The sequence below is a fragment of the Bufo bufo genome, chromosome 1, assembly GCF_905171765.1.
Source record: "Bufo bufo chromosome 1, aBufBuf1.1, whole genome shotgun sequence".
NCBI lineage: Eukaryota > Metazoa > Chordata > Amphibia > Anura > Bufonidae > Bufo > Bufo bufo.
In genome coordinates, this window is record NC_053389.1 from 755,450,022 (window position 1) to 755,471,710 (window position 21,689).

Genomic DNA, 21,689 nt, shown 5'->3' on the forward strand with positions numbered 1-21,689 from the left:
TTTTGAATAATTTACAGGGAGTAGTTTCTAAAATGGAGTCATTTATGGGCGGTTTCTATTATGTAAGCCCCCTTTAAGTCACTTCAGAACTGTACTGGTGCTTACAGTCTGTAACCTTCTAATGTCCTGAAAAATGAAATTACATTTACAAAATGATGCCAACGTAAAGCATTCATATGGGGAATGTTAATAACTATTTTATGAGGTGTCACTACCTGTCTTAAAAGCAGAGAAATTCCAATTTAGAAAAGAGCGGGTTTCTCCAAATTTTCAAAATCGACCCATATTTACCACTAACACGAAGAACAATGCGTCAAGAAAAAAAAAAAAAACGGCATAAATTCTGGACAAAAACTTGTGCGTGCGCAACATCATGGCGCCAGGAATAACAGACCAGAAGACAGATGACAAAATTCCACCTTTATTAACAATAAAAAAAAGCTATCCTGTAACAAACAAGGCTCCGAGCCTCTGTTAGAGCAGCAAGTAGAAGAGTGTGGATCCCCTGGGATAGCAGAGCGAGCAGGAATCCCGGCTCTGCTGTACTCAGGACAAGGTTTCCTGTATGTGTCAAGTGGCAGTGAGGAAGTTTGTAACAGTTTCGGACAGGAAGGGCACTTCCCACCCCAAAGCAGCAGCGACAGTCACTTCTCCAGGAAAAGATCTTTCTGAACAAAGCCGTACACAAAAAAAGGTTTTAAGGCTTGTGGATATGTGACCTTGACGCAGATGACATAACAGGACGTTGTCTCTGCCCTGGTTAAGGTTTGCATTTCGACACCTAGTGGCTGATCTGGTGTACTGCTTCTTTTTTTTTATTGCCAAATACTGTAGCATGTGGTGTTACCCTGGTATGAATATTCATGACGTGCAACATATAAAATGAAAAGTTCCCATGTCCTACATATAAAAAATGTGTTCAGAAAATATGGCAGTTTTGAGGTATTGATATCTGCATCAGTTGTACCAAGGGCCTGCAAAGCAATACATTACCGTAATACTAAGCTGCATACAAACACGTGGAAACCGTAGTGGTCATTAGCTTATCTAAGACGATCACATAGGGCCAGATTTATCATTAGCTCAGGTCAGAATAATGGAGTGAAAAAGTCCCATACGCTAAAACTGCGCACAAATTTGCGACTTTTTTCTGCTCTGCACTATGCTCGCCAGTTTTCTAAAAGTGGGCGTGTTTTCTTATGTAAATGAATCTCTACACAGATTTACTATTGGGACTATTTAAAAAGTCGCAATTTCACTCCAGTGAGGACCATGCTTATCTTATGAGACTTTTTAATAGAACATGCGACTTTTTCATAAAAACGTGTGACTTTTTCATAAAAACGTGCGACTTTTGTAAAGCTGCTTACTGACGGATAAACTGCTACCGTCAAACCACATTTATTACAGTCTTAAAGGGCCGATCATAAATCTGACTTGGATAAAACTGACTTTAGCCATATGTTAAAGCGGATTGAGCTGTCAGAGTCATGATAAATCTGGCCCATAGTGTCTTATCTGTGCTGGTTTGACATATTGCATGTACTACATGGAATGCGACGTTTGTGCCACCAGGATCAGTGTAGAAAGTTAGGATGGCCTCTATTATTTCAGCATAGCACCGCGATATTCAATGTTCTACCTGCCTCAGGGTCCACCGTATGAATTATCAATACAGTTGTCGTAGCCTTAAAGGGGGCGTCCCAAAATCATTACCCACCACCTATCCTTCAATCAAAAGGTCCCTTGTCCCCCTTCTGAATGGAGCGACTGTACTCGGCTGTCTTCTGTAACCCCACAGACTCTGCATAGGGTGGCAGTGCACATGCTCGACCGCTGCTCTATTCAACCAGGGGATGCAGGGCCCCGTTTTCGATCGGTGGGGGGGTCCAGCGGTCAGACACTTAGAAATTATCCTGTGGATAAGTGGAAACCCCCAGCTCCATTAAAAATAACATGTCTGGAGCCTCCGGTCTTAGAAGTGTGCATTGTGCTTTTCTCCCTATTATTCCTCCTGGAAAAATAACGACATTGACAAATGGGTTTTACCATTCACTTTGTAAGAGGAACCAGTCCCAACATACTGCTCGCAGTATCGAACTGTGCAGGGACATACCCTATTGACAGGGGGAACGGTAAAAGCCTAGTGGCCAAGTTACTCATATGTGTCCAGTAGGAATAAAAGAGGAAAGGCACAATGTAAAATGCTAAAAATAAAAAAAAAAAGGTGCTCAAAGTATTGTTATTTTATGGAAAATACAAGTAGACACTGTTGGCTAGCTTATACAGTAAAACAAGGACACCTATTCACAAAATAAGCTGGGGTCCTAAGGGACCTCCACCATCAGACAATGGGTTTTCCCATCTTCACAAAGAATACACCATAAATGTCTGATCGATCGGTCCGTGTCTTAGAGGCTGGACCTGCATCCACCTCAAAAACAGAGGTCCCCCAACCCCATCTTGACAGGTGATGCGACTGCAGGCCGCGATTGAATTCAGAGGTGGCCAGGATTACGGAAACCGCTGCACTGTGATGTGACCCCGGCCACCTCTGCACTCGATTGCAGCCTGAATGCGATGGTCAGTGTCCATCTCACCAGGTGACGTGGCTTCTTCAGATACATGATGGGACCCACGAGGCATTAATGGTATATTCTGTGGACCGGAGTATACCTTTAAAATACTAGGGCACCTAAAAATACAAATATGAGAAGTCCATAGGGGGTTAATCTAGTCGGCAGTAGATGTGCTCATCACACAGCCTACCCTGGAGCTCAGGGGGCTATCTTTAACAGAACCCTATATGACCACCCTGTAACAGTCACACTTGTCAATGTACATGAGAAAGCAATATATAAATGTATGGGTAATTCCTCCTGATTATTATCAGGTTAGAGGTTTCCACATGTTTTAAGCAATAGCTATTACTTTTGAAATACTCACACACAAATGCAAAAAAAAAAGAAAAGAAGAATACAAGTGAATATAAAAAAATCCCCAAAAAGTGTCAGACGTGACAATGTACATGAAAAAAGTGAGTCTTTGTGAATACTTTTGTTTCACGTGATCCGTTTGCTGCCAGTCAGGACCGTCTTAGGCCTATCCGGCTGTAAAAGAGTTAAAATTGGCTTCTTACATTACTTTATATATTTGGTAAAAATAAAAATTCTTAAAAATAATCCTGAGTGTTAGGACTGGTAGGTCAATGGCCCCTTTACCACATGGTTCTTTAAATCATGGCAATCCGCTCAGGGTTACAGTTGAGGTGGGTGGATGTGCTGCTGCTTCCCGGCGACTTACAACTGCGAGCGGCCGAGCTCTGCAGGGCCGCCATTATTGTATCTGTGGAAACTGAACCAAACTCGTAGGCAAAAGTCCCGTAGAAGACCAGTATGTCCAGGACAAAGATCCACTCGCAGATGGCAGCCAGGTGTTGAAGGAGGAAGCTTTCGTGGATGAAAAAAACACCACCTGGGTAGAAAGTTAAGGGAAATACACTTGGATGCACAACTTGCTCATCAGCGCCCTCTTGTGGTGACTGAATACAGCCAAAATTTTACATTTCCACACTTTTCCACCCCATGGTGTAATATTATGCCAGCGGCGGGTTGGCCTTAAAGGGGTTGTGAAAGACTGGGAGAGTTTTGGCCACCAACCCCCTCGGCCGAACCTGTAAGGGCTCTTTCACATGAGCGTGTCCCTTGCAGGAATCACACTCCATATGAGAGAGAGATTGTGCGGTCTGGAATACAGAAGCGCAATGCATTATCAAGATTGATAATGCTGTGTGCATCCCCCTGACCTTTCTGTAACGGAATCATACTGACATAAAGCTGTCAGTATGATTCCGTTACAGAAAGGTCAGGCAGAGGCACACAGCATTATCAATCATGATAATGCCGTGCTCCTCCTAAGTCCAGAACACATGATTCCTCTTTCACATGGAGGAGCGCGATTCCCGCAAGGGACACCCTTATGTGACAGAGCCCTAAAGGAAAGATGACTTACCTGCTCCCCGATGCTGGCTGTAATATAGCAGACTGCAGTGTTGCAATGGCAAGGATCGGATATAACTTAGATCCTAGCTATTTAACCCCTTAGATGCATGGTTAATAGCGACCACGGCATCTAAAGGGTTTGACAGAAGCACTGTCGCTCTGCAGCACAATCAACTTAGGCTGATAAGCATAATACACTGTAATTCAGAAGGATGGCAGTGTATTACAATAGTCATTGAGCCTCCGAATGGACAAGTCGCATAGTATGACAAAAAAAGAAATGAAAAAAAAATATAAACACACATAAAACTATACATACTTGATATTGCAGCAATCGTACTGACTAGGGATGAGCGAATCGACTTCGGATGAAACATCCAAAGTCGATTCGCATAAAACTTTGTTCGGGAAATGTTTCTTTACAGTACAAATTAATTTATCACGTTATTATGCGATGTCTCGCGAGACTTCGCGGAGCAATAACTTCTGCTCATCAGAGCCAATACATTCTAATACGGTACGGAGCTCCTGCTCCGTACAGTATTGGAACAAAGTTTTATGCGAATCGACTTCGGATGTTTCATCCGAAGTCGATTCGCTCATCCCGTAGTACTGAGCCATAGAATAACAGTAACGTATTAGTTATGCCGCACACTGAATATTGTAAATTTAAACTGCTAAAAACAATGTCGGAACAGCTTTTTCGTTCCCTCTTCGCACCCCAAAAAAGGTAATAAATTATATATACCCAAAATGGTGGCACTAAAAAATACAATTTACATCAACCAAAAACAAGCCTTCATACGGCTACATTGAAAGGAAAATGAAAAAAAAAAATTTATAGCCAGAAAAAAAGCCATCCAGCGTATTATTTTGCTAACAATATTCCTCAAAACTACTAAGAAGAAAACATGTGTGACCTCTGGGTGCAAGGACAGACACTTTCCTCAACCTCTGTACATACTATTGGTCGGATTACAGAATTTTACACCAGACTTGTGTCACATCTTGAGCAACACCCGTAACAAAGCTCGACCCCTTCCCACCAAGCAAAAACACCCTTTTTGAACAAGTGTGAAAAAATGTAGAGACTCTAGTTGTGGCAAATTACACCAATTTACGCACTTTTAAGCCACACAGCAGTGCCCACCATCTTTCACCGTTTCTTTTCCTTCCTCGTATGTAAAGGATACTCAAGACAAGGGATATTAAGGCCACAGTGGTCAGGCTTACACGCAGATGTCCTACAAAGTAGTCTAGAGCACTAGCAGCCAGATGGTAAGTAAGGATGCAGTGAAGACATACAAACAACAGCCCGGCTGGAAATGCCACTCCTGCACCAATGTAATGTAGAGACTTGGCGTAATCCACCTGCCAGGAATAGACTATTTAGTGACACTCATTACCCAAAGCTACCCACACCAGAAAATCCCTGGATCACCAAAAAGTACTACATTTAGGCTTCCTGCACACGACCATATTGTGTTTTGCGGTTCGCAAAGTGTGGATCCGCAAAACACGGACACCGACTGTATGCGTTAGATGCTTTCCCATTCAGCACGTTCCGTCCTATTGTAGAAATGCTTATTCTTGTCCACAAAAAAGGACAAGAATAGAACATGTTTTATTCTTCTTGCAGGACGGACATACGGCTGCGTGGATGCAGATAGCATATAGTTGACATCCGTCTTCTGTTTGCATTTTTCCGGCCCTGGCAAAAAATGTGGATTGGACACGGACCTCAAAGTGTAACTGTCATGTTTTCATAAAAAAATAAAATGTTGCATATGTTACTGCTGGTGGAGCATTATGCATAAAGCAATCTTTAGTTTCTTCACATAGCACTGTTTTCCTTGAGCTTTTCCCTTGTTTTCAACCCTACAACATGAGGATCTTCTCAAGATGGCTCCTCGGCCAGTTCTCTGGGGCTAAAACTGCCTTCCTTCTCTTTACATACACACTTTCTGTATCCAGCAGCTTCCTGCCAGCCAATCAGATTGGATTACGAGAGACACGCCTCCTCACTCTGAAGCCTAATGCAGACAGGCAGTGTAAAGGACCGTCTTCTGTTTACATTAAGTTGGGAGACAGACAAGCCCTAGTAATGGACCAGTGGAAAGGGACAGGGGACATTAATGAAATTGTTATTATAAAGGTCATTACACAATTCACAATCATTGACAGACTAACTCAGGTATACATGCCTACCTCTAATAAACTAGCAAATAAAAAAATAATAATATGACAGTTACACTTTAAAATATGGTCTAGCGGTCTTAAGAAAATACGGTCTAGTGCATGAGGCCTTAGTCAGAGGTTACACAAGTTGTTCACCTTAATTTATATCTTTTGGAGTACTGTTGGGTCTACTTGTCGCCACCTTTGGCCTATAACCGGACACACGGGTATGCTGAGACAGACTGGTTGCTAGGGAAGCACTGCCTGACAACGTGAAGTGTATCGATAGCAACCTCTCTGTCCGAAATGATTCAAAGCTGCCATTGCTGACAGAAGAACAGCAGCCTGGCAGTAGTGACATCACGCTATGGGAAATTAGATTTTCTAAATTGAGGTGAATAACTCCTAGAAGAGTAGCACTGCATGAGCAGAAAACGTTACGGTAAAGGAGAACACAAAGTGGGTGAGAACTACGGCAAGCACAGACACAAAGCTGTTGAGACTACTGCATGCTTACCTGGAAGTTCCCCACCATGACTAGTCCTGCCGCGTTGGTGCAGCCGGAGATCAGAGCAACAGTGTTCAGCCATGAGCTGTGGCTGAGCTCGATGACCTGGCTGTATCTCAGCAAACAGATCATCACCACTGAGAGAGAGGAGAGTCAGGGAGGAGGGACGGAAAGAGGACACGGGGGGCACGGGATGAATGGGGGAGAAACATTCTTGGTTGGAAAGATGGCAATGGGATGGGTGGGGAGACAAGTGTGGTGGGAGAAGGGATGGGGAAACTGATGTGAGTGTGGGTGGATGAGTAGGACACTGGTGGAAAATGTGGACAGTGAAGATACATGAGGTTTCTTGGGGAGCACTCACCCATAAAAGCTCCGACATTCCCAATCAGGCTGAAGAGGCAGCTCTCAGGTGGGTATGTCCCACACTTACTGATAGGATAGGACAAGAAAAGGTTTGATTGTCAATATGGAGAAGACACAAGCATGAGAACGGAAAACTGACAGCAAAGCCCGTAAGCAGTGTGGATTTGATTTAAATCACGATTTAAATCACTAGTCAGTAAGGCTACTTTCACACTTGCGTTCGGAGCGAATCCGTCTGGTGTCTGTACAGACGGATCCGCTCCTATAATGCAAACGCTTGCATCCGTTCAGAACGGATCCGTCTGCATAACTGTTTTTTTCAGATCTGATTTTTCACTTTGTGAAAACTCAGATCCGACAGTATATTCTAACACAGAGGCGTTCCCATGGTGATGGGGACGCTTCAAGTTAGAATATACTAAAAGAACTGTGTAAATGCCTGGCAGCAGGGGGCAGACCCCCCCCCCTCACCTGTATTTAACTCATTGGTGGCCAGTGCGGCCGGCCCCCCCTCCCTCCCCTAATTAAAATGACGACCCCCCATCATTGGTGGCAGTGGAGAGTTCCGATCGGAGTCCCAGTTTAATCGCTGGGACTCCGATCGGTAACCATGGCAACCAGGATGCTATTGCAGTCTTGGCTGCCATGGTTACTTAGCAATTAGAAGCATTATACCTACCTGCGATGTCTGTGACCGGCCGGGCGCTCCTCCTACTGGTAAGTGACAGGTCTGTGCTATAGGCAATGCACCGCACAGACCTTTCACTTACCAGTAGGAGGAGCGCCGGGCCGGTCACAGACATCGCAGGTAAGTATAATGCTTCTAATTGCTAAGTAACCATGGCAGCCAAGAATGCAATAGCGTCCTGGTTGCCATGGTTACCGATCGGAGTCCCAGTGATTAAACTGGGACTCCGATCGGAACTCTCCACTGCCACCAATGATGGGGTGGGGGTCGGTCATTTTAATTAGGGGGGAGAGGGGGGGCCAGCCGCACTGGCCACCAATGAGGTAAAAACAGGGGGGGGGGGGGCCGCACTGGCCACCAATGAGTTAAAAACAGGGGGGGGGGAGGGGGGGCCGGCCGTACTGGCCACCAATGAGGAGTTAAAAACAGGGGGGTGGGGGGGGGGGCGGCCGCACTGGCCACCAATGAGTTAAATACAGGGGAGGGAGGGAGGGGGGGTGTCTGTCCCCTGCTGCCTGGCAGCAGGGGGCAGTCATTTACACAGTTCTTTTAGTATATTCTAACTTGAAGCGTCCCCATCATCATGGGAACGCCTCAGTGTTAGAATATACTGTCGGATCTGAGTTTCACGATCTAACTCAAATCCGATGGTATATTCTAACATAGAAGCGTTCCCATGGTGATGGGGACGCTTCAAGTTAAAATATACCATCGGATTGGAGAAAACTCTGATCTGATGGTATATTAATAGGAACTCCTGACTTTACATTGAAAGTCAATGGGGGACGGATCCGTTTGCAATTGCACCATATTGTGTCAACGTCAAACGGACCCGTCCCCATTGACTTGCATTGTAAGTCTGGACGGATCCGTTTGGCTCCGCACGGCCTGGCGGACACGAAAACGCTGCAAGCTGCGTTCGGGTGTCCGCCTGCTGAGCGGAACGGAGGCCAAGCGGAGCCAAACTGATGCATTCTGAGCGGATCCGCATCCACTCAGAATGCATTAGGGCTGAACGGATCCGTTCGGGGCCGCTTGTGAGAGCCTTCAAATGGAACTCACAAGCGGAACCCCGAACGCAAGTGTGAAAGTAGCTTTAGGCTTGATTTAAATCATAGTTTTCTACATAAAGACTAATTCCTGCTGGTATAACTTATAATATGCAAGTAGATGAAGATTTTTAGAATAACTACTTTTCATATTAGTTTGATTAGGTTGATTCTGCATTCATAGGTTTGTAGAAGTTAGGATTAAGGTCTTTTTCTCAACTCTGTTCATGTTATAACATTTTTGCTGTGAAGAAGAGGCATGTGATCTCTGCTGAGTCAAATTCAGTTTTGAGAACTGCAAAAGTAAACCAAGCATCTGTGATAATATCTTGTAGGCAGAGAAACTGCCCAATAATCTTACAAAAACCTCTGGAAGAGCATGACATTGTGAATAGATTAATGGAATTTATTTACCAAAAAAATTACATATACAGCCTTATTCTACATAATTTAAAAAACAAATCTTTATTTCATGATGGAATAACCTTTGGATGGTAATATATTTTCCTCAAAAAGCATTTTATCTAAAAAAAATCCAATTTAAAATAAAAAAAAATCAGATTTTTTAGATTTAAAAAAAAAAAAAAGAAATCATAGATTTTTATCCACCCTGCCCGTAAGTCACCTGATAAGGGGGACATCATCCAGGGTACAGCAGGTCTTGGGGGCCCCCTGCTTGGCGTTGTCATCGGAACAGGTCACGTTGTACATCCTGCAGAGAGAGTCCATAGGCTTCATTACATAAGGAAAGCATTGCTTCACCTACATCCATAAACTAAAGGAAAACTGTGCAATACCTGAGCCATGTTAATCAGAAGTAAAGGTATTTTCTGGTGTCTCTCTTACGTAATCAGGTTGGGTAATGTTTTTCATGCAAAGCCAATTAAACATTATTCGCCCTACTCCCAAGACTGGGTGCCACTATTTCCAGGTGTGGTTGGCCAATAGCCAAGTCCTGACCTGGTGTACAGTCATCCTGGCCTCACCAAGGAGAGGCTTCATCTCTTAGTGAAGTGAGGACCATACATGCGGCCATCTCCTGAGTGTGTCAACCTCCTGAACATACTGGAACACTTAATAGTATTGGAATTGTATAAATGTGCCTGCACCCTAACCTATGGTGGGCGATATGTGGTGCGAATATACAATGGAAGAAAAATGGTGTAAGCGTGTTTCATACCAGTTCTCCACAGGACACACGTGATGGTTCATCACAGCCATTGCATACCTGGAGAAAAAAAAGACCAAGTGACAATGTTACCAGGAGTCCATCAGCTCTGCTTGTTATACATGCGAGCAAGACCTGCCTGACCAGAAAAACTTTGTGGTTCAAGGTAAAGCAGTTTTTTAATAAAAGGTCAAGGGCTGACTGGTTAAACAACTGTACAGGTTGGACCACCCAGGCTTTACATGGAACCCACCAAAATATGGGGGGCATCAATGTAATGCAATAACAAGTAAGGTCCTATAAATCTAGAGTGGCCTTCTGTTCTGACTACTGGAATGGAAGAAGGTGGAGGGGGGGGGGGGGGTTTAAAGAGTGGAGAACCCCCTTCACATTCACAGAGAACAGGGCAGCCCTCAAGTCACGGAGTCTGTAGAGGTTCTTTGGGTTATGTTCACATGGGACTGAAACGCTGCTGATTTTCCACAGCAGAAATCTGCACCTTTTCTCATGAAAATCCACAGCAGAGAAGAAAGCGACAGAAAATCTGCAGAGGAATTACATGAGGAAAGTCCGCCATATTTACAGTAGTGGATGAAATTTTACATCTGCAGGGGGTCTGTTCTGCACCTTTCTGCTGTAGACTGCAATGCAAACCCCCAGAATTTCCATGAGGATTTCTGCACCAATTGGTGCAAATTTCGCTGTTGACTTTCTGCTGCAGATAATTCCAGGAGGGGCCCACCATGTGTGGTCGTAACTACTTCTGGAACTCCTGTTCCAGAGCAGCATTTCTTCTATTCATACAAACACGTCACTGCTATCTCATCTGACCATACCGTATACAGCTCACTTACTATAACCAGGGATAATCATGTCTCCACACTCATATCCCGTCTATTATATCTTTCTGCGCAGTCGCTCTACAACCACCATCAGTCCTTCCTGCATGGCGCTCTGCTCTCCACGTGCCTACACAGTCCTCCTATAACCATCTCCTATATCTTAAGCTATTTGAAGCTCTGACCAGTAAGACATTATATTTTGTCTTTTTTTGCCAAATATTGCAGACGCGCAGGAGGTGGCATAGCAACCAATGACGCCGTGCGCTCCTGCTCTGAACAGGAATCCAGCCCGGCATACCACGGACCGCTCTCGGCACCGGAACACGGCCGTGTGCATTCGGCCGTAGGCATAGAAAGTGTATCTACGCCAGCAAGGAAGCTAGCGTAGATTTAGACCGGTGGTGGATGCGCCGGAGTTATGTAGAGGCTGGCGCCTCTACCTAACTTCGGCAGATCCACCGCCAGCGCACTGATCTTATTGATCCTCTGCGCCAAGAGTGTATTTGGACTTAGGGGTCAAACTGGCCATTTTTGACTGTTTGTTGCTCTTCCCTGCGAGGTGGGCACTGTTATGCCAGGGGCTAATTTGTAATAAATATAGCAGTACTTACCTCTGCACAACCCATTACGATGAGTCTTCGTGACCCTCCCTATTACTGCGCTGTCCTGAGGGCACTCACTCTATGGTGCCCCCATCCTGCATGATATGTCAAGCTGAGGTTACTTACACAATCCATATCCCAGGAATGGAAAATGCAGTCAGGCTGATGGGTAGGACAATCCAGCCAGTCATTAGTGAGGAAGGTCCAGGGGTCAAGGGAGGGGGACGAGCAGGAAGTACAGGAAACTCCACCGCAAACCATCAGCAGGCGCTCCCCACCAGGACAAAGGACATTTCACTGACCACCTGTGAGAGAGAAGAGACCATCGCCATGAGCTCCGGAAAAACCACCTGTGGACTCGGGTGTAACTACAAACAGCAGGACATGCATCCGTCATTTTACAGGTATGGACCATGTGTCCATCTCCTATGGAGGCTTCAGGCACCGCATCCTGTGGACCATAACAACAGAGGTGCTACGCAAGCATGTGCCGGGATGAAGGCCTATCTAAAGCCAAGCACGGCGTGCCCACCACATGTGCCAGTTTTAGTGCCAATTTAATTGCTAAGAGGAACATAGTGATTGTTTTTCATACAAACTCCACCGAGTGGCACTAGACGTTACAGATTGTGCACCTTGGGGGAGGGGGTTACTTTGGCAAACCCCTTTCCTCCCGGGCAGACCTGGAAAGGGAAGCATACTTACTGGCTTCCCAGCGCTGTCACCTTCACTCCATGGCGTCAGCTGCTCCGCTCTGGTCCCTAGATGTGAGCTTCCTGTTTGACGCTGCTGAAGCCAATCTCTGGCCGCAGCAGTGACCTGCTCCCTCTGCGTCACGTGACCCTCTGTCATGATGCAAAGGGTGCAGGTCACTGCTGAAGCCAGAGACTGGCTGCAGTGGCGTCAAACAGGAAGTTTACATCCTGGGAGTCGAACAGCAGTTTTCTTGGCTGCTGCAGTGATGTTCTGGGCTCATCATGTCACTGCTGCAGCCAATCACTGGCCTCCTTCTGGTAAGCCTTGTGACTGGCCCAACGGTGACGTGTGTGCACAGAACATCTCCGCTACAGACAGGAAGGTGACGTCATCACTGCAGGACCGAATCACAATGCTGGAAGCAGCAAGAGAGAAAAGGGGCAAAAATGACTTATTTTTATTATTTTAGACCATTTGAGTTTTTATTCAACTTGGATAATCCCTTTAAGGCTTTCCATGTAATTACTGGGTTGCTCTTGTGTGTACCTGCAGTATAAACGATTAAAGGGGTTTTCTGAAAGTATATTCATGGCTTATCCTTGGGATAAGTCATCAACATCAGAACGGTGGGGTCGGACACCCAACATCTGAATAGGCTGTGACACACTGGTGAGTGCTGCAGCCTTGTCACAGCGCCATACATTGTATAGAGGCTGTGCTTGGTAATGCAGCTCAGGCCCATTCACCTGAACGGTACCGACCATGTGACATCACTACTAGCCTAAGAACAGGCAGTGGCCCTCACCACTTGAAACGGCTGATTGGCTGGGGTGCTGGAAGTGAGACCCCCAAGGATCTGATATTGATGTCCCTTTAAACAATGGTGTCTGAAAATTGGAAAAAAATAAAAAATATCTAAAATCTATGAGAAGCAAGAACCGCAAGACTGTTATAACGTGAAATGGGATGCAAATGTACGAGAACGACAGACTTGACCTTTTGGAAAATTTCTGTATAGAATACGGACGGAAAAAAACAAAACAAAAAGGTAGATTTTATAATGTACTGCCCCTCCTTGTATGCATGTCCTCAGACGCTGCATGTACTAGTGTAATACAAGTCACGGGCTCATAACTCATTTATAACCTAATTATGCCAGCACTGCTATGGGCAGCCATGTCAACACCCAACAGCTGTTCTACCATTTTAGGTACGGTGTAATTACTTATACCTGAGGTGCATCCACTCTGCCAGGCACCAACATGAAAACATCTGCAGAAGGCCTCATGCACACAGCCGTTGTTTGGGTCCGCATCCGAGCAGCCGTTTTGGCGGCTCAGATGCGAACCCATTCACTTCAATGGGGCCGCAAAAGATGCGGACAGCACTCCGTGTGCTGTCCGCATTCGTTGCTCCGTTCCGTGGCCCCGCAAAAGAAAAAAAAAAATAGAACATGTCCTATTCTTGTCCGTTTTGCGGACAAGAATAGGCATTTCTACAATGGGCCGCCTGTTCTGTTCCACAAATTGCGGAAGGCACACAGGCGGCTTCCGTTTTTTGCAGATCCGCGGTTTGCGGACCGCAAAAAAAACGAACAGTCGTGTGCATGAGGCCGAAGATGAATGCATTGCCCTCTATAACAAACACAAGTCTCTGGGGCCACATGTGGTGCGGCTATGATCGGGTCAGAGATCTGCTGCAGGGTGCCCAGAAACCTTCATCCACCCCTTCCTGACACAGTGATTTTCCGTTTTCTACTCTCTGCCTTTACTTTTTATTTTTCTGTTTTTTTGCGGGACAAGTTGCACGTTCTAGTGGCACCATTTAATATTGCATAGAATGTAGTGGGGAAATGGATAAAAAATTCCAAATGGAATGGAACTGGAAACAAAAAACGCAACACCGTCATCATGGGTTTAATTTTGACAGCGTTCCCTACGCGGTAAAATTGACTTGTGCGATTACAGCGATACCACAATTGTATAATTTTTCTTGTATTTTAATACTTAAGTAAAAGCGTTGGAAATAAATAGTTTTTCTTCGCCATATTCTGACCCCCATGACTTTAAAAAATATATATTACGTCAACATAGCTGTGGAAGGGGCTAGTTTTTTTGCAGGGCGATCTGTACTTTTTTATTGATACCATTCAGGAGTGTGTGTGACTTTTTATTCAATTTTTTTTTGGGGGGGGGGGGGCAAGGGGGGAAGTGAAGTGCCCAAAAAAACAGTAAACCAGCTATGGCGTTCATCGTAAAGGATATCGCGCGGGCGTTTTGGGACATGGAAATACCTAAGATTTTTTTTTTGGTTCATTTTTAATAGGGGGGGGAGGGGGGGGGGTAAGTGGAATTTTACTTTTTTGGCATTTATTTTAGGTCCCCCTTGGAGATTTTAACATTCGATCCTCAGATCGCTTCTTCCATAGACAGCAATGATTTAACAGAGCAGCATAGCCGTTGTAGGCCTCGGATCTTCCAGGCTGCCCTAGCAACCAAAAGGCTACCTTGATCGCAGTGTGGGGGATAAGGGGGGGCATTAGAGCCCCAGAGCATAGCTCCCAGGAAAAGGCCTCTCAGATGCCGTGGTCACAATCTGAGAGGTTAAACATTTGTGATTGGCTTTATTGCTGATCGCAGACATTGCCTCCAGGTGTCTGCTATGTAAAACAGTAGACTCCCAGCGGCTTTGGGGCTCGCTCCACTCCAGAGCAGGCACCATCTTGAAAGACCTGACATGCCTTGTACATGTATGGAACATATTGGAAAGGGATTAAAGGGGTATTCTGGTTAGCTTGTTATCCCCTATCCACAATATAGGGCATAACTATTAGATCAGTGGGGTTGCTACCGCTGGGACCCCCACTGATAACAAGAAAGGGGGACCAACACCCCCTGCAGCACCCCCTGAAATGAATGGATCGGCCGGTGAGGCATGCGTGTGGCCCCTCCATTCATTTCTATGGGAATTCCGGAGATAGATGAGCGCTGTACTCGGCTCCAGAACTCCCAAAGAAAATGGAGTGGCCACGCGCAGGCACCTAGGAACTGTCAAGGCGCACATCTCAGGGGAGAGGGTTTTATTGCGACGTATCGGCCCCTGCACCCCAGAATTCTGGCTTCAAAAAGTCACAAAATAGGGCTTTGATGGAGACTTTTTGGAGCTTATTTTCTCAACAATTTGGCAACACTAGGTTCTGCAAAGTATGTGGGAAAGTGGATGTGGTTAGCCCGTTGAGCAAGAATGGTCACAATCTCACTCCAGGAAAGGGTCTTGAGTATCATCTCAAGACTAATGTGTTAGCATCTGTCAGCAGGGACAACCCTCCGAGACCAGGTGTAAAAGCGTGTCTGCCATTTCCTCCTATCATGCAGCATTGTGGAGAAAATCAACGGTTATTAAATAAGCAAATGCAATCAGAAGTGCACCGAGGGGTCGGGCCTGTGCACCTGAGCTTGGCCTGGTTCTGCCCTCCCCCGCCTCTGGATTGACAGGGCCAGGTATCAGCAGCCTCATGATGGAGCGCGCACCGTGGAATCCACTGCGCATGCGCCAATCAAGCAGCAATAATCCACACATATAACTACATACTAATATATAGAAATACATGTGTGTAAAACCCAAAGATATCTGTATATACACACAGGCTATATACCGACTATCTCTATATAATACACACACACAGGCTATATACCGACTACCTCTATATAATACACACACACACACAGGCTATATACCGACTATCTCTATATAATACACACACAGGCTATATACCGACTATCTCTATATAATACACACACACAGGCTATATACCGACTACCTCTATATAATACACACACACACAGGCTATATACCGACTATCTCTATATAATACACACACACAGGCTATATACCGACTATCTCTATATAATACACACACACACACAGGCTATATACCGACTATCTCTATATAATACACACACACACAGGCTATATACCGACTACCTCTATATAATACACACACACACAGGCTATATACCGACTACCTCTATATAATACACACACACAGGCTATATACCGACTACCTCTATATAATACACACACACACAGGCTATATACCGACTACCTCTATATAATACACACACACAGGCTATATACCGACTATCTCTATATATAATACACACACACAGGCTATATACCGACTATCTCTATATAATACACACACACAGGCTATATACCGACTACCTCTATATAATACACACACAGGCTATATACCGACTACCTCTATATAATACACACACAGGCTATATACCGACTACCTCTATATAATACACACACACACAGGCTATATACCGACTATCTCTATATAATACACACACAGGCTATATACCGACTATCTCTATATAATACACACACACACACACAGGCTATATACCGACTATCTCTATATAATACACACACACACAGGCTATATACTGACTATCTCTATATAATACACACACACACAGGCTATATACCGACTATCTCTATATAATACACACACACACAGGCTATATACCGACTATCTCTATATAATACACACACACACAGGCTATATACCGACTATCTCTATATAATACACACACACACACAGGCTATATACCGACTATCTCTATATAATACACACACACACACAGGCTATATACCGACTATCTCTATATAATACACACAGGCTATATACCGACTATCTCTATATAATACACACACACACACAGGCTATATACCGACTATCTCTATATAATACACACAGGCTATATACCGACTATCTCTATATAATACACACAGGCTATATACCGACTATCTCTATATAATACACACAGGCTATATACCGACTACCTCTATATAATACACACACACAGGCAGGGCCGGCCTTAGGTGTCCAGGCGCCCTGTGCGAGCTAACCTTGTGGCGCCCCTCCCCCCCCCCCCAAAAAAAAAAAACACTGCTTGTTGCTGACTATCCAACCAAGTAGTTACCAGCCCACACACCCCAAAGGCCGGTGTAATGTTATACTTCCCTACTTCGTGAGATTTCCCTACCCTCGTCACTTCCGGTCGCACCGGACATGACGTGAGGAGGTGTGCAGCGCCGCGCAGGCGCACAACGTCAGGTTAGGGAAGTTTCACAGCAGAGTGCGCATGCGCCAGGAGTCTCGCCGGCGGTTAGGGTAGGGAAAAACTATGGGCCAGTGCGCAGGCGCAGTGATCGGATGGATGTTCTCAGCTGGACACCGGCCGACAATGCGCATGCACCGGGAGCCTCACCAGCGGTTAGGGAAGGGAAAAATTACGTACGGGCCAGTGCTTTTTCCCTACCCTAACCGCTGGTGAGGCTCCCAGCGCATGCGCAGTGTCGGCCGGTGTCCTGCTGAGAACATCCATCCGATCACCGCACCTGTGCACTGGCCCATAATTTTTCCCTACCCTAACCGCGGGCGAGGCTCCCAGCGCATGCGCACTCTGCTGTGAAATTTCCCTAACCCATCGTTGTGCGCAGTGCGCCCCCCCAATATAATAAACATTGGCGGCACAGTGCGCCCCCCCCCCAACACCCCAGTATAATAAACATTGGTGGCGCAGTGCGCCCCCCCAACACCCCAGTATAATAAACATTGGTGGCGCAGTGCGCCCCCCCAACACCCCAGTATAATAAACATTGGTGGCGCAGTGCGCCCCCCAACACCCCAGTATAATAAACATTGGTGGCGCAGTGCGCCCCCCCTCAATATAATAAACATTGGTGGCGCAGTGCGCCCCCCCTCAATATAATAAACATTGGTGGCGCAGTGCGCCCCCCCCAACACCCCAGTATAATAAACATTGGTGGCGCAGTGCGCCCCCCCAACACCCCAGTATAATAAACATTGGTGGCGCAGTGCGCCCCCCAACACCCCAGTATAATAAACATTGGTGGCGCAGTGCGCCCCCCCTCAATATAATAAACATTGGTGGCGCAGTGCGCCCCCCCTCAATATAATAAACATTGGTGGCGCAGTGCGCCCCCCCCCTCAATATAATAAACATTGGTGGCGCAGTGCGCCCCCCCTCAATATAATAAACATTGGTGGCGCAGTGGGCAGTGCCAATGAGGGTTAAAAAATAAAAAAATAATTAACTCACCTCCTCCAATTGATCGTCTTCTGTTCTTTCTTCATGACCTGTCAAAGGACCTGTGGTGACATCACTGTGCTCATCACATGATCCATCACCATGGTAATGGGTCATGTGATGAGCTGTGACGTCACCACAGGTCCTGAAGAAAGACCGGCAGCTACGCGATCAACTGGAGGAGGTGAGTTAATTTTTTTAAATTATTTTTTAACCCTCATTGGCACTTCCCACTGAGCTACCAATGTTTCTTATACTGGGGGGGGGGGGGCGCACTGTGCCACCAATTATGTTTGTTTCTTATACTGGGGTGTTTGGGGGGGGGGGGGCGCACTGTGCCACCAACGTTTCTTATACAAATACAGGAGGCGGGTGCCGGAATCAAATAGCCGGCACCCGACCTCTGTGACAGGGAGCTGCGATCAGCGGCAGTTAACCCCTCAGGTACCGCACCTGAAGGGTTAACTCAACTGCAGCTGATCGCAGCTCCCTGTCACAGAGGTCGGGTGCCGGCTATTTGATTCCGGCACCCGCCTCCTGTATTTGTATTCAGGTCAGTTTTCTTCATTGGTGGCGCAGTGGCCACAGCCCCTCCTCCTCCTCCTCCTGCCTCTCTTCTTATTGGCAGCGGCGGGGGCAGCAGGCAGGTCAGACAGGGGAGGAGGAACGAATCAGGTCAGACAGGGGAGGGCTAGATGGAGGGGGCGCCCCGAGGGAGAACACAAGTGCAGCCTCGCCTGCCGCAGATTACATTGCGAGCTGTCGGCCGCCCAGCGCCCCTGTTACTATGGCGCCCTGTGCGGCCGCACAGCCCGCACACCCCAAAGGCCGGCCCTGCACACAGGCTATATACCGACTACCTCTATATAATACACACACACACAGGCTATATACCGACTATGTCTATATAATACACACACACACAGGCTATATACCGACTACCTCTATATAATACACACACACACAGGCTATATACCGACTATCTCTATATATAATACACACACAGGCTATATACCGACTATCTCTATATAATACACACACAGGCTATATACCGACTATCTCTATATATAATACACACACACACAGGCTATATACCGACTATCTCTATATAATACACACACAGGCTATATACCGACTATCTCTATATATAATACACACACACAGGCTATATACCGACTATCTCTATATAATACACACACAGGCTATATACCGACTATCTCTATATAATACACACACACAGGCTATATACCGACTACCTCTATATAATACACACACACAGGCTATATACCGACTATCTCTATATAATACACACACAGGCTATATACCGACTATCTCTATATAATACACACACACACACACACACAGTGTATATACCGACTATCTCTATATAATACACACACACACACACAGTGTATATACCGACTATCTCTATATAATACACACACACACACACAGTGTATATACCGACTATCTCTATATAATACACACACACACACACAGTGTATATACCGACTATCTCTATATAATACACACACACACAGGCTATATACCGACTATCTATATATAATATACACACACACACAGGCTATATACCGACTATCTCTATATAATACACACACACACAGTGTATATACCGACTATCTCTATATAATACACACACACAGTGTATATACCGACTATCTCTATATAATACACACACACACAGGCTATATACCGACTATCTATATATAATATACACACACACAGGCTATATACCGACTATCTATATATAATATACACACACACACACAGTGTATATACTGACTATCTATATATAATACACACACACAGGCTATATACCGACTATCTCTATATAATACACACACACACAGGCTATATACCGACTATCTATATATAATACACACAGGCTATATACTGTCCATCTATATATACACAATACACACATACTAGCTATATATTATCTATCTATATGTCAGCGCTATATAAGTGTAATATATATAGATGACATCTATATAAAACATATATACACACACATTCTATACAAGCTATATACTATATATAATACACATATTTACACACAGGCTATATACTGTCCATCTATATATACCATACACACATACTAGCTACATACTGTGCACACGTATACATACGTCAGTGTACGGCTGCTGCATGTCAATACTATGTTCCCAGCATGCAGTCCACATAATGAAAACCAGAAGAAAGGACACCGGGTGATAAAACACACCGCACTCACCCCCACCGTGCAGCCACCCCTGCTCAATAACACGGGTGCCCCCAATTCACCCGCAGCATTCCCACCAGTCTCCACGACGTATACCCACCCGCACCCCGCTGCCCCTGGGTCCCCCGGAGCCTTCAGCGAACAGACCTTCAACTCATTAAAGTGCCTTACATCGAGGTGGCTCACGGGAACTGTAGTGCACGGAGCTCTGTCCAGTATAGCTGCAAAAGACAATGCGGACTACGTTACCCAGCAGCCCTTGCGGGAATAACGTCAAGTCACAGGTAATAGGATTGACAACAACGTCCTGACGTGCGGAGGTATGTAGAAGTGGGCGGCGCGGTGACGTCATAGGGTGTGCTAGGGCTGTAAACAGCCACTCACCGGCAGAGGGCTGTAATATCGGTAGCAGTAGTGTCTATAATGGATTTGCTCCTGGTCGGTATGACGTCACAAAAAGAGGCGGGGTCTCTTCCTCTAAAGGGCGGGGCCTTACGGTTGCAGGAGAGATATTAGAGCAGGTTCTTGCAGTGAGGAGCAGGTTGGTGCAGGTTGTTATGTGCATGAGAACAATGAGGTGTTTTTTTTTTTTTTTTTTTACTTTTTTTTTTTTTTCCAGGTAGCTGTAGGGAAGAGAGTTATGTTTCTTTTTATTTATTTTTACTTGGGACTGTCGGTTAGAGAGGGCTGAAGAGGGGAGTGTGCAATGACCAGGAACAGGGTATGCACTGACGCCAAATTATGCAATGGCTGGGTGAGGTGTAGGTGATAGTCTATAGTTTTGTTTGTGATGCCAATTGCAGCGTGCGCAGGGTACAATCACAGGGCCCTCCAAGGTGTTATAACTCACGTACCAGGTGAGGAATGCCAGAGTGGTGTAAAGTCCTGTATGGTGGTGATAATGGTGTCTCCTACCTGGGTACGGCTGGACTCCTGGATCCTGTCTCACTTGCAATAAATTGAGTGTGGTGCTAGTAGGAGTAATAGAGGGATTTGCAGCAGAAATTCAGATCCAGACCTTGGGTGAAGTTCAAACTTGTCTTTACTGATTGTAACTTTCATCCAAGCAAGATACAGCTTTAGGCCCCATTCACACTTCCGCAAAAGGGTCCGCACCTGTTCTGAAATTTTGCTGAACGGGTGCAGACCCATTCATTCTCTATGGGCCCGGACGTGAAGCAGAGAGCACACTATGTGCTCTCCGCTTCCGCATTTGCGGAGCGT

The 21,689-nt window shown here is 45.6% G+C and overlaps 1 protein-coding gene across 5 annotated transcripts; it reads right to left on the reverse strand.

The window, feature by feature from the left end:
- Positions 1 to 2,297: 2,297 nt before the first annotated feature.
- On the reverse strand, positions 2,298 to 20,725 carry TMEM150A (transmembrane protein 150A). Of its 5 annotated transcripts, none has more exons than XM_040414529.1 (8): positions 20,637 to 20,725; positions 11,529 to 11,707; positions 9,971 to 10,018; positions 9,416 to 9,502; positions 7,052 to 7,119; positions 6,697 to 6,824; positions 5,195 to 5,372; positions 2,298 to 3,474 (listed from the first exon to the last, which is right to left on the reverse strand). In XM_040414529.1, exons 2-8 carry the CDS (start codon positions 11,591 to 11,593, stop codon positions 3,233 to 3,235), a joined length of 816 nt encoding a protein of 271 aa, XP_040270463.1. In that variant the 5' UTR covers positions 11,594 to 11,707; positions 20,637 to 20,725; the 3' UTR covers positions 2,298 to 3,232. The 5 variants fall into 5 exon arrangements, with proteins under 5 accessions (XP_040270463.1, XP_040270462.1, XP_040270460.1 ...); XM_040414528.1 differs by having other exon boundaries at positions 20,613 to 20,723; XM_040414526.1 differs by having other exon boundaries at positions 20,566 to 20,680.
- Positions 20,726 to 21,689: the final 964 nt, after the last annotated feature.

What these genes read in the sequence shown, in the direction of transcription:
- TMEM150A (XM_040414529.1), bottom strand. Translation starts at nt 11,593, where the DNA reads ATGACTGGCTGGATTGTCCTACCCATCAGCCTGACTGCATTTTCCATT. An exon ending in TCATGGTGGGGAACTTCCAG is followed by an intron (nt 5,373 to 6,696) that starts GTAAGCATGCAG and finishes TATTCCTGGCAG; the next exon opens with GTGGATTACGCCAAGTCTCT. An exon ending in CTTAATATCCCTTGTCTTGA is followed by an intron (nt 3,475 to 5,194) that starts GTATCCTTTACA and finishes CTTTCTACCCAG; the next exon opens with GTGGTGTTTTTTTCATCCAC.